Genomic DNA, 13,249 nt, shown 5'->3' with positions numbered 1-13,249 from the left:
CTCCACAGGTTGATTCACTGCATCACGGCGTTTTTAGCCTGAAGTAACACAACAGTCTTACGTAACAGTGAATGTAGTGCAGTGGAGTGATTTCAGACACATGCAGCCATCATCTGTATGCTTTGCTGTTTCAGTGAAAGCTAAGATAAGCCTGAGTCAAACCGTATTTTCCCAGATGTTTTGGGATTTCGATGTTGCTGCTGTTGGGTGATCAGCTACGGCTCTGGTTCCTGTGACGTGACGGAAACGATTGAACAGGTGACTTCATGTGTGAACACTGAGGCTGTTTGACGTGGTCCTGTTAACGTGCCACACCTGTGATGCACTCCAGCTGTTTTTGTTTCACTTGTGTTTGTACTGTACAAACCAGATATGATGTTGTTCAATAAAATATTCATCATGTGACAAAACTTTCTGTCTGAGACCAGTTTCTCCTGAATTTTGGTCACTTTACTCACTGCTTTACTGGTTTTATGACATTTTTTCCCCTTCATACTTTCCTTTATTTATTAGGTCAGAAACTTCAACAAGTGGAAATGGAAACATGAATGAAAACATCTTTGGAGCATGTTGTAAAGTTTGGCTTGGATTGATGTAATACATTTTTAAAAAATGCATATTCTGGGAGAGGGGGCTGAGAACCTGCATGGTCTCCCCAGACCGGCTCGGTCCGGTCCTGGATGGTCTGGACGAAGCGCATGGGGGCAAAGTGTCCCCCTCTCCCCGTCCTGCTGCTCCGTCATCCCGTCGCGCCGGAAAAGGCAGAGCAGCGGAAAAAAAGGAGGCGTTGCCCTCCAACAACACATCAGCTGCAAATTTATGCACAACAGTAAAAGCACCGCTGCTGCTGCCGCCGCCGTCCTGCACAGAAAAAGGAAAGAGCGACAACAAACATCGCGTTAAGAAAAAAGCTGCGGAGGCCGCCGAGTCGCTCGGAGTCGTTTTCCTGCCGGTAGCCGGTGCAGGAGGAGGCAGAAGACCCGGACCGGTGACGGTAAGGACGGACCGAGAGCCCCGTTAACGAGCCAGACAGCAGCGGCGGCTAGCGGGATGCTAGGAGGGGGAGCCTCCGCTGGATCCAGTGTTAACTGGTCTGAAACATGGAGGGTAGCTAGCTAACATTAGCCCTGTGTTGGTTTGTCAGAGGATGGCTGCAGCTGAAGAGGACGCGGTTTTTGGGGGTTTTGGAGGCTGAAGCCAGCAGAGTGGCCGAGCCGGGACAGGATGGTGTGTGTGTGTGTGTGTGTGTGTGTGTGTGCGCAGAGATACTGCAGGGATGAAAAGGTTGTAAATCCACACTGGACTTAATGCAGGACATGTTGCAAACTGCAGCCAATAAATAAAATAAACTGCTTCTGTAGAGCTGATGATGCATGTGGTCTGAGGAACCTGAACCTGAACCAGTTCTGAGGCTGATTTGGTGAAAAAAAAAAAGACAATAAAAAAGCAAAAGAAAAATCAAACAAAAAAAGAAGAAAAAAAATGTAGTGGATCAGTTCCACACGTGTTATTTTGTTGTTGTTGTTGTTGTTGAGTTGGCTCACCCAAGTAGATTTCCTCACCACCCAAAAATCATTTCATTCAGCCAGGCTTGATTTCAGAAGCCTGGTTGTAACTGCAGACTTTTGCAATGGGGAAAAACGCTTTAATGTCTGCTGTGGTGCATTCATGTGCAGTAAAAAAAAAAAAAAAAAAAAAATCATAGATTAAAAAAGTCTGATAAATGTCCTTAAATTACACAGACAGTACAGAAATGATAAACTTATTTTTCAGGTAATTCAGACGAAGTGTCTACAAGTCTGTTTGTCCATGTGTAAAATGTCCTGAGCACATCTGAAGTCACACTTATCTAGTCACCATATATTAGAGATACTTATGAAAAATGTTTGTTTTAACAAAGCAGGAATTTTTCAGTTATTCTTTTAAAATCCTGTTCTGTCCCTGAACTAAGCAAACCTCGTCGCCTGGCTGATCCAGTTTCACTGGTCTGTGTTTTAGTCAGTGTGTCGTGGAAAACAGGTGTTTGTGAAGCGCTGAAGTGTTTTAAAAAACACTTCACCAGTTTTAAAAAAGGTGAAAGTGTCTGAAGGAAGCATCAGTTATCAGCGTCAGTGTGAAATTATTGGTATCAGTGAGACCAGCAGCACATCAGTCAGTGCGAACATCAGCCGCTCACTGAAATATTGACTCACGGTGTCTGAGCTGCGTGAGTGAGGGACGGTCAGGAGCAGTGACGGGTGGTGTTTCATCAGCAGGCTCTCCCTCAGAGAAAGTGTGTGTTTCACTCAGTGTTTGATTGATGGACGCCTGCTCTGTCTTCTCAGCAGCCATGGAGACAGATGGAGAGCAGAACCAGCAGGGGGCCTCGGCCAATGGCAGCGCTGCATCCGGGACAAGCTCCCGCCCCTCTCCCATGAACTCCATGTCTCTGTATGAAAGACAGGCGGTGCAGGTAAGAGTGTGTGTGTGTGTTTACAGTTTAGAGTTGTTTTGTCCAGATCTGTTTCTCTGTGTTAAAAGAAAAAAAAAGACATTTACTTTAAAAACATTTGTGCCAAATTGGGATGCTTTGACCTGTGGCTGAATCTCCCTCAGTCCTAATCTTTACTGTTTACTCATTATGAATAGAGCTGAAATGATTGAACCAGTTAGTTGATGGACAGATAATTAATCAGCACTATTTTCTGATTATTAGTGGAATTTAACAACAAGTTATTCGATAATCGTCTGTTCGTTTCTCCTAAAAGCTTCTCTGCCTTGGTTTCATCTCTTTAAACAGTAACTGCAGTGAACATATTAAATCCAGGACGGTTCCACGGGTTTTAGAAGTGTGCAACACAGATGTACCACAGCTAATGCTGACTCATCCAATCTGCTGTGTTGCCAGTGATGATAACAGTGGTTTCATGTGAATTACTCGTCAGCACAGTGACATTTAAAGGGGAGGGGGGGCTACAGTTCATTTCTCCCCCTGAGGTGATCAGTTGCTGGACATTACAAATGTCGTGTCATGTCATCATCTGCCGCTTATCTGGGTGCGGGCCCAGGTCACGGGGGCAACCGAAGTCCTACTGCACCTCCCACGGGTGGTGGGCCCGTGGGGGGCGGTGCCGCCCGCAGTGGGGCTCAAACCCACGACCCCGAGAGATTAAGTCTCGTGCTCTATCAACTGAGCTAACCGGGCAGACGACATGACAAATGTCTTTCGGAGAATTCATGAAGACCACATGTAGGCCGCCTGCCAGGGGATCAGATACTACGTGATCATGTGACTCAGGTCTAGACTGCAAAAATAAGACTTCAAGAAGCTTTTGGCTGCTGACAGAGATCAATGAAATTCGTTTATTGGTTATTATTATTTCATATGGCCTGTTGTGTCTAACAGCAAAAATCTGACTGACATGGTTTTAGGTGAGAGCTTTGTCTGTTGTGAGGCTTAATACAGCAGAAAGTACAAATTGCTGTAAAGTCTTTTAAAGAATCCTCACACACGTGTTTTGTGTGTGAGGAAGACAGACGGGACGTGCTTATTTGTTTTTATAGTTTATGATTGATGTGTCAGCTGATGGACAGAAAGTGATGGAGAGTGACTGAGCGGAGAGGTGAGGGAAGAGATTGAGTCTTGCTGGGTTGGTGTGTAATATTCTCACCCTGCACAGCCATCTGTCTTTGTCACGCCGCACACACTAATCCAGCCCGCCGCGCTCGCTTTCATCTCACAACTTATTACTACACCAGCCTGAGCTCATACATCAGGCAGCTGGCAGGAGGCTTAACGCTCTGCCACAGCATCCCTCCCTCTCTGCTCTCTCTGTTTGTTTCTCTTATTCCTCTCCTCTTTTCGTTCAGTTCTTTGTAGTGTACTTTTTTCTTTTTTCTAGTCCTACTTCTTTTCATTCCTCCTCCCTTCCACACCTACTGATTGTTTTCCGTGATCTTCTCCACCTCCCTCTCTCGACTTTTTTCCTCAGTCCTTCACTACAGTCTCTAATTCGTGTCCTCCTTTCTTCTACTTTTCTCCACCTCTGTCTTCATTTGCTTTTCTGTCCTTTCATTTTTCTCCTCTCCTCCTCCCTCCAGGCCCTGCAGGCGTTACAGAGGCAGCCTAATGCAGCTCAGTACTTCCAGCAGCTGATGCTGCAACAGCAGATCAACAACGCCCAGCTGCAGAACCTGGCTGCCGTGCAACAGGTAAAGGTGTTTGTCTGTTATGTCATTCAATATTCCTGCATACAGGAACAAAGTTAAGACACCACTAGAAAAAGATGTGAAAACCATGAGTGTAGTAGGTGCTGGACAGCTGTGGGTGGTTTGCTGAAATGTGATGGTGGGTGAGTGACTAAAACAAAGATGCATGTTTGTTCTAAAACTCTTCTTTTCTTTCTACTTTGCTTCTCTTCACTCCACCTCCTCTTCTCTTCCTCTTCCTCCCAGGCTACTCTGGCAGCCAGTCGTCAGTCAAGTCCTTCTAGCAGCAGCTCTTCTCAGACCACCAGCACCACAGCTGTACGTTCTGTCTTCTGTCTTCTGTGTTTGTTTTTTTTTTTTCCTTTGGCTAAGCCAAAATTGCTGCTGTCCTTTGCTGCTGGATGGAGCGGGATCGTGCACAGGCTCCTTTCAGACAGCAATCAAAGCCGAACAGAGGAAAAACCAGTTAAAAACCACTTGATAAGGAACAAAGTCATTCAGCAATCAGGTCGTCATCTGCGTCCATCTAATCAAACCAGCCAAAAGGGCAAGCAATAAAACACATTCCAGTATAATTTCCAACATATTGTATCAAATCAAAATGATCAAAGTTAAACTTAACCCCTGGAGTCTCTGCGCTCAGTCCATGTGGCAATAGTATGTTTGATTTGTATGTCCAGAACGTTTCCTGTGACAGGAGCAATATATCCTCTAAATAAATCCTGTTACTGAGGATCCAAGAAAACCATTACCACTAAAACATTTTCCCCTAATTCCTTTTTAAGTACATCATCAAAAGCAGTTACATAAATTACACACATTAAAGTTGCACGCTGTTATTTTTCAGACCAGCGTAACATCTGGAGCAGGGTCCACAACCAGCAGCCGCCCCATGGGCGCCTCGGCAACATCCACAATCAGCCAGTCGGTGCTTCTGAGCGGGACGGCAGGGGGGCAGGGGCAAATGTACCTGAGGGTGAGGTTCACTACACTTGATAACTCATTGATAACAATCAATGAGCGTTACAGTTGTTCCTTAAAACCTGTTTTTTTTTTTTTTTTTTTTTTTTTTTTTTTTGCTGACTGTCCTGTCGTCCTTCAGGTCAACCGCTCTCTGAGGGCCCCCATCTCCTCACAGCTCATCTTTATGCCCGGCAGCACGGCAACTGCTGCTGTGGCAACCGTCACCCAGCAGCCACAGGCTCAGCAACAGCAGCAAGAGGTGACTCCAACTTCCTCCTCCAGCAGCCAATCAGACAATGACCAGGTTTGTGGAATGAAAGTGCTGAGGGTTCGAGGAGAGTACACGACACTGATTCCACACCTGTCAACGCTACGATGGATCACTGTTTTCACACAAGTTTTCCTCCTCGTTCTTTCTTATAGGTGCAGAATTTAGCCATGCGAGGTGTGTCCAGTCCCAAAGCTGTGGGTGTTAAGACTGAAGCCCCAGAGAGGAGTGAGTCAGGTAGGGAAGAAAGTGAAGGCACCTGCGTCTGTTACTCCCTGATCCTAACTGTCACAACTGGCTTCGTCATCACCTGTTAGGCTGCACTGAGGCACGGTTCACAAAGACAGTGCTGTCAAAGTTTAGCATCTTAGTTTAGCATTGCAGCATGTCAACATTTGCTAATTAGTATAAAACAAAGGCACAAGTACAGGTGAGGCTGATGGGAAGGTCACCTGTTCTGCAGATATTTAGTTAAATTAAATTAAATGGTGGAGAGAGACGAAAGGTCAGAGTAACAGCCTCACAGAGTTACTGTCAACACTTACTCATCATCATCAGTCTCATCATATCACTGACTCACTGAGTTATCACTGAATTAGTGTTTGATTTTGCAGCTCTCCTTAGTTCTACAGTGTCTCTGGTTTCCTGGCCTCTCTGCTCTCATTGGTGGGATTTTCAGACGCACAACACATCTGTTTTCAGTCAGTCAGTAAAACAGAGCTTACAGGAGTGTGAATGTTGGACTTCCGTTCTTCAGGTGGCCAGGGTAGATGAATGCCGGCGTTGCTGCAGGTCAGCTGCATGTGTAAACAGGCAGACATTTGCTCACAGGTTTGCCTTATCAAATTAAAAGGTGCCAACACGTCAGTGTTATGATCACAGCTTGTTTCTGCTCCTTCATGGATCCAAAAATATCTGTTCTACATGTTTTAATGTCATAAATTCTGGTGTGTAGCTTGATTTTTTTTTTTCTGTTCTGTCTTTTTTTCCCAGCTGCCTACTCTCTCGTCCAGCCCTCCCACCAGTCAAACCCCCAGTCTCCTGCTAAGCCAAGCCAGCCTCAGCCCCAGCCCCCCCACATCAAAATCCCCACGTACCCTCAGCCTACCAACCTCAAAGCCCACCCCTCCTCTTCCTCTGGTGCCTCCTCCTCCTCCTCCTCTTCCTCCACCTCCTCTATCCCTCTGTCCCAGCTTCTGCTTCACGGAACCCGGACCCTCACCACAGGAACCACAGCTCCCACAGCAGCGCACACTCTGGTCCTAACGTCCAATGCAGCATCTCAGCCCCACGGGTACCCGGTTGGCACAGCGACCATCAAACCAGCCGTCAACGCTCAGACTCTGGTGGTGCAGCCTCTGCAGAAGACCTCGCTCAGCACTGAGAAATCAGGCCACAACAACGGACCCATCCCCATCCAACCTAAAACTCTGCAGGGGCTCCGTCTGCCCCTCCAGCTGCCTTCTAGGAACCCCCCTCCCATCCTCCCTGCCCCGCCGCCAGCCAGCAGCTCCTCCCAGCCTCCACAGCCGCCGCACATCCCAGTGCAGATTGTGGGAGCCAGGCAGAGCACGCTGGGAAACGCCCAGGCTCTGGCTCTGGCTCGAGGCAGCTGCAGCCAGGACGGAGCTGCCGTCCTCACCAGCTCGTCCAGCCTGCTCACCATGGTGGCTTCCATCGCTTCCAGGGAGGGCGGGGTCGTAGGCCGAGGTGTGGGGCTAAAGGCGCTTCAGTCGCCCCAGGAGGCTCCCCCACTGGCTCAGGTCTCTCAAGTGCATCCGCAGGCCAATCAAAGCTCAGGACAGAATCCGAACGGACCCGTAGCTTCAAGCCCTGCCTCCTCCCAGTCCACCACCGTTTCCTCTCCTCCCTCCTCACTGTCTCGTTCCTCCCTCTCCCTCCCCGTGGTGACTGAGGAGCAAAGAGGAGCGTCAGCCGGTGTGACCACCAATGGAGACTCACCAGGAAGTCAGACACCACAGGTCAGCTGACCGCTGTTTATTCGTCCTGTTAGTTCTCTCGTTGATCTGCTTTTCGTTGGTTTAATCTTTCCTAACACATTGTTTAGGGAAAGCAGATGACTGGCTCACTAAAAAGGAAATCAGACTCAAATTCAGCCAATGATGAAGATGGCCCCTCCCCCCCACGGATCCAGCCTGTCAGAGATCACACATCTGTGCTCCCAACCAATCCCAGTGAAGCAGGTAAGAACACAGACACATGTAAATCTCCACTGATGAATGTTTGTCCTCTTCAGGCTCATTTGAATATTTTACTCTTTAGCTCTAAACCAGATTAAGGGAATATTCAAAGAAAGCGATGTAACACCTGTCTTTTCTCCTGCTCACCCCCCACCAGGCTCTGGTGCTCCCCCTCCTGCTCCCCCCTCTCCCTCACCGGTCTTGTCGGTGTCCCGTGGGGTATGTGGTCAGGGGGAGAGAGCTCCTCCCCCTCAAGCCGTGGTTAAACCTCATGTCCTTACACACCTCATAGAGGGCTTCGTCATCCAGGAAGGGGCAGAGCCTTTCCCTGTGAGTACATGGGATTTGTAGTCTCTGATAGCCTGTTCCCACCTGAGACACATACGATGTGTGATGCTGTTCTGTCGCTCACTGAGCTTTTTTCCTGTTTACTGACAGGTATGTGGTCCAGTAAAGGACTCGGCTGGTGAGGATTTAACTAACGACAGTCCGGACACCAACCAGTCAGAGACTGTTACCACTGCAACAGGTAAGCGTGACCACACGGCTCTGAAGGCGCTGCTGCCTTCCACACGTGTTTGAAATTTGCTGTTAACGCTTCAGATTAGACTTCCAGGTGTAAAACACAGTCGCAGTTCTCATCTGAACAGACATGTCAGTGCGAAGGCATAAAGTGTAAACACTTTACAGAGTGGTGCTTTAAAGTTTTTAGCATCATATGTCTGAAATCCCTCAGAACAGCTGTAGTTAAAAGCTAAGGATGCAAGTTTCAGGTGTTAATTTGCTCTTCCAGCTAACCGTCCATGTTAATTAGCTAGTTAACCTTGCCAAATATAATTAACATAACAGGAACACGGAGAACAGGATTTTAGACTGTGCGTCGAAATGACCCTGGTTTGACCCGTGTTTGTTTGAGCGGGGCCACAGGAACGCTCAGAGGTTTTAATTACAACCTCGGAGCTGGTAATTACCCACCTCTGACTTTAACTGTGAGCAGCATAACAGCACAGTGAATCACCCTCTGTACTGTATTTCCAGTTTGCTTTCTTTCTTTGACTTTTCTGATGCAGCATTATAACAATGCATCCGTTTGTTTATGTACAAACATGTTGAACATTCATACTGAATATTTCCTCTGTTCTCTCTCTAAACTTTCCCCTCAGTGCTTAAGTGTGAGTACTGTAAAAACTTTGCTCCTGCCAGCCAGTTCAGAGGCACCAAAAGGTTCTGCTCCATGTCTTGTGCCAAGAGGTACTTCAACATGCATGAATTATAACATATACAGTGGAAGCCATCTGAGAAATCACTGTAATTTCAACGTGGCCTGTTTACACTCACATTTTGAAGAGAGACACCTAATTGTCACTTAAAGAGAAAACAAAAAACGGTTTCCTTCCCTACATTATGAATTAAATGTTGTTTCAAAGCCCCACCTTCACTGCCAGGTATATTTACTTTAAGATAAATAATAATATCAGAATCAACTTTTAGAAACTTGCCGTTTCTAATATGAGTGTAATCTAAGAATGCGAACTCCTCTTCGTGTCATTAAACTGCCCCCAAATACTCCAAACCATGGCATGACCTCCGTGTGCGGAAGTGTGACAGTTGCATGTGAATTCTCAGGTGACTGCAGCTGTATGTCTCACAGCATGTGTGTTTTCTGTTCTCATGATTTACTTTTCTGTTCGAACACCGTGATCACGTGATCGCAGTACGCTCCAGTTAGTTCTGTTGATGTTTTTTCTCTTTTGAATTTGCTCCATGTTAAACTGTACAGTGGATTTATTATGTCACATGTCTCACTCTATAAACAATGCTTTGTCTGCATTGTTTGTGACAGTATGCCGTCAGCATATGATTTTACATTTTCTGCCTCAGCTTTGCATTTGTCCCTTTGCCCACTACCTGTGTATAGATTATATACCACGTATGGTGCAAAGAGATAAAAACTGTGTGTTGCTCGTCTTTGGCTTCAGTACCGTATATGTCACTCTTTGTCTACGATACAGTATGTATTGGTTCCCCAGGTACAACGTCAGCTTCAGGCAGCACTTCTGCATGCGGCAGGGTCACGGCCAGGGTCAAGGTCAGGATCACGCTCCGGATCAGGATCAAGGCCAGGGTCACCTGTCCAACTCCGACGAGGAGGGAGGAATCGCCAGGCGGAGAGTTCCCCGCAGGACCAGCTCAGAAATAGCCAGTGCTAAGATAGCAGGGAGACCCATACCTGTCAAGGTGAGTCAGGGCCACATATTTCCTACGTGGATCTAAAAGAAAAAAAATGGTAGTTTAAGTTTTGAAGGGTTTGGGACTTGGACAAATGTTTCAGTTCTTATTCTTCGCATTATTTTCAAGCACCTTTTGTCTAAAATATCACAGTAAGCTTCATCATTAAGATTTCCCTTCATTTGGAATAAGGGACCTCGCCCAGACCGCAGGTACGTTAAAGTTTATGGACAGTGTAGAAACACTGTAGCACACGGGATAATGAGTTAGACGATATGGATCCATGACTACAGAGACTTTCAGTCATCCCTGTTAAGCCTTTCTGCCCCCTAGTGGCTGCAAAGGGGAAATGCAACCTCAACAAACAAAGCACATACATTCTTTTCTTAACTTCCCTCTGCTGCCAAAGTTTTGGGGGCTTTATGGGAGGCAGTGCAACCACAGGCTTCTGCTTTCAATGCCTTGCTTACTTTACCTCTCCTCCTCCACAGTGCCGTTCAGAGTCCAGCCATTCCGACGAGGACTCCAGTGGAGAGGAGGACGAAGACGACCCCATGTCCCTCTCGCCGGCTTCTTCAGCCTCCTGCCACCAGCCGCCTCCTCCGCTCCCGACAGAGAGTTCTGCACCCAGCTGCCTGCCTGCTGTCCCCGCCCAGTGGAGCGTGGAGGAAGTGTCACAGTTTATTTCCTCGCTGCAAGGTTGGACGATCTCCACAGCAGAACACCGATCCTACCATCGTCTGTCTGAGCTGAGGGGAATTTTTCACTGTGCTCTTCCTCTCCACAGGCTGTGAGGAGCTCGCCTCCCAGTTCCTGTCGCAGGAGATTGATGGACAGGCCCTGCTGCTGCTGAAGGAAGAGCATCTCATGTCCACCATGAACATCAAGCTAGGTCCCGCCCTCAAGATCTGCGCCCACATTAACAACCTGAGAGACTGATGTCAGTGTGTCCGTAAATCCACTGTGTTCAAAGTCAAGCCCTGCTCATTTACCCCAAACTCTTGTTCTGCGCCCAGTTCAGATATGGAACTGGTCCCAGAGCGGTCGGAGTCCTGCAGGTGAATGTATGAGGTACAGTTCTTTTTCATAACAAAGGCTCTTGAGCCCAAACCGAGGCTGCAGCACTTGCGTCTGTTCACGACCACATTTTTAAAGCTCGCGTTTGCACAGGAGTTTTGTCGATTCCTTACAAATCCGACAGTTTCAAAAACGACTGCAGATTACAGACCAGATTTTGGTGAAGGTTCATGTCTCCTAAAATGCTTTTTCTGTGCAGGATTCGTATTTGCAGTCGGAAATGGTTTTTACCAAGTGATTTCGTTTTGTGTTTTAGATGTACAGTTTCGATCTTGCGCAGATATTAAGGTTTTAATGTATTTTCAGTGCAGAAATCACTTGTGTTGAGTGCAATGAGCGAATGGAGATAAACTCAATTCTACAGTACTTCACAGATTTTACAGGTTATGCACACACAGGGCTGCTCGTTCCTCTTCGACCCAGGCTGTTTATCTGTTTATCTGGACAGAAATGCAGAGACATGAAGGGTTTAATGAGTTCAGTCAATATTACAAGATTACACTTGATTTAATCTTCACTAGGGTTTTTTTGTAATGAAAGCACTACGATGACTTTGATCCTTAATGTTATGTGTGTAATAAAAAAAAAACAGGTACTTTCAACATAATTATCACTGCATAAAAATAGGCATCATCATTTGTAAATGACAGCACTTTTATTTTGGAAGTGGCCTGTTCTGTAACTTACAGGGTATAGTGAGAGTACAGGGTACTGGCTGCAGAAATGCCGGACCAGAGTCCAAAATCAGACCCAAATTCCTCAAGGTTCAGAGAGCATTTTATATTTGCTGCGTAAATGCTGATGCTACGTGTGTTTTTCTCACCTTCCTGTCTTGTTTTTACACGCAGAGCACATCAACAGTAGAAAACAACGCTTGTTTTCATATTTAGAGTTTTTCCTCTCGGTATCTTGAGGAGATCCAGCCTTTTTACGTTCAGAGGACTTAATGTTGACGACGATCTGCAACATCTGTGACTATTTTGTTCTGTCAGGCAATTTCAAGATCTTCAGATGGTGCAGCCAGCTGCTCCTGCTCCGTACGGCAGCGTGTGCACGAGTGACGGGTAACGTCATGGGCTTGATTTTGTGTTGTGACACAAAGTTTAAAGGAAAATGCTGAAAGAGACGAAGAATGAAAGTAGGCAGCAAATGTGATGATAAGCTGTTAATCTGAAGTAACTTTAAGCTACGTTTTTTTTTTTTTTTGAACAAAACCCAGAAAGTCTGTTGAGAAGAAGAGACTGGTAGCTACATGTGGACCTATGGAAAAAAAATCATACCCGACTTGAATGAGTGTGTGAATGAGAAAACAAACTATACTGTAATAAGTGTAAAATTTGCCTTTATATTTAAATGCACATTTGTTTGCTGGATTGCCTTGTTTAAGCTTTTTACTGTAGGAGTTTTCTCTCATGTTATCTCTCTGTGAACCTTGTGGCCTTTCTCACTAGTCTCTACGATAGGTTTAGATAAGGATTATCTGTTTTTTAACTGCTTTTCATATCATTCCTTGTTTTATATTAGTGCTTACTTTTTTACAATTGTTACTTCAAGCAATGACATGCGTTGCCTTTCCCAAAAAGTGTGACTGAATAGTAGCTACCTTGATCAAGGAAACTCGCTGTCTTCCTCATAGCTTTGTCACATAGCGTGTAACTACCAACAGTATTTACCTTTCTAGCTGGCTATCTTTGGCTTTATTGTTAGTGACTGTGGCTATTACAGTATTTTCTTTCAAAAAGGATAATAATCTTTGATAGCTGTGTGTTTATATTTTACAGTCGCTCCAGGATTTTGGAGTCTTTAAATCCGCTGGTCCCTCAGCATATTGTGAAGACTAAAAAAAAAAAAAAGAAAAGAAAAGAACACTTTATTACAAGTGATTTGAGCCACAATTTCTTATTGAAGTCATTGCAGTTCTGAAGTGATTATTGGTGTAACGTTACAACTTCTCCCAAAAAATAGCACTTTTCTCTCAGAATAACTGTGGACTCTGCAAAATTCTTTTTTTAGGAAGAAGCTACTTCAGAATCAAAATGTTTTCTTGCAATAATCAGAAAAAGAAACTGCAAAATCTTGGAGGGACCTGGTTTCATGAGGAGAGGTTAACAGTACTATCATGCAAATAAATAATCAAGGAACTGTTTTAAATCTGTGATTCCTGTATTTTTATTATTGAAAGAGAAGAAGAACTGACCCGTTAGGGGATGACTGTTTGGGCTTTTATTTTTCATTTGCATACCCGTTGTATATGGATTATGTGGATTCCCCTCATCATCAGAAAATACAGGTTTGTTGGTGATGGGCTTTCTGAGCACACAGC

At 45.6% G+C, this 13,249-nt stretch overlaps 1 protein-coding gene and 1 non-coding gene across 6 annotated transcripts; one reads left to right on the top strand and one right to left on the bottom strand.

The window, feature by feature from the left end:
- Positions 1 to 820: 820 nt before the first annotated feature.
- On the top strand, positions 821 to 12,806 carry LOC121191560 (polyhomeotic-like protein 1). 5 transcript variants are annotated; one of them, XM_041052743.1, is made up of 15 exons: positions 821 to 994; positions 2,328 to 2,452; positions 4,081 to 4,191; positions 4,435 to 4,506; positions 5,036 to 5,164; positions 5,291 to 5,455; positions 5,575 to 5,656; positions 6,413 to 7,401; positions 7,488 to 7,623; positions 7,778 to 7,950; positions 8,059 to 8,149; positions 8,784 to 8,871; positions 9,633 to 9,858; positions 10,341 to 10,548; positions 10,637 to 12,806. In XM_041052743.1, exons 2-15 carry the CDS (start codon positions 2,330 to 2,332, stop codon positions 10,786 to 10,788), a joined length of 2,745 nt encoding a protein of 914 aa, XP_040908677.1. In that variant the 5' UTR covers positions 821 to 994; positions 2,328 to 2,329; the 3' UTR covers positions 10,789 to 12,806. The 5 variants fall into 5 exon arrangements, with proteins under 5 accessions (XP_040908677.1, XP_040908675.1, XP_040908678.1 ...); XM_041052741.1 differs by having other exon boundaries at positions 2,325 to 2,452; XM_041052744.1 differs by having other exon boundaries at positions 821 to 2,452; positions 5,291 to 5,410.
- Positions 3,112 to 3,184, bottom strand: trnal-uaa. Its single transcript has one exon. It is a non-coding gene; the product is annotated as a tRNA-Leu (tRNA).
- Positions 12,807 to 13,249: the final 443 nt, after the last annotated feature.

Source organism: Toxotes jaculatrix, chromosome 13, assembly GCF_017976425.1.
Source record: "Toxotes jaculatrix isolate fToxJac2 chromosome 13, fToxJac2.pri, whole genome shotgun sequence".
In the NCBI taxonomy this organism is placed as follows: Eukaryota; Metazoa; Chordata; class Actinopteri; family Toxotidae; genus Toxotes; species Toxotes jaculatrix.
The sequence above is the reverse complement of the archived record's forward strand: the minus strand, read 5'-3'. Positions and strand labels throughout refer to the sequence as shown.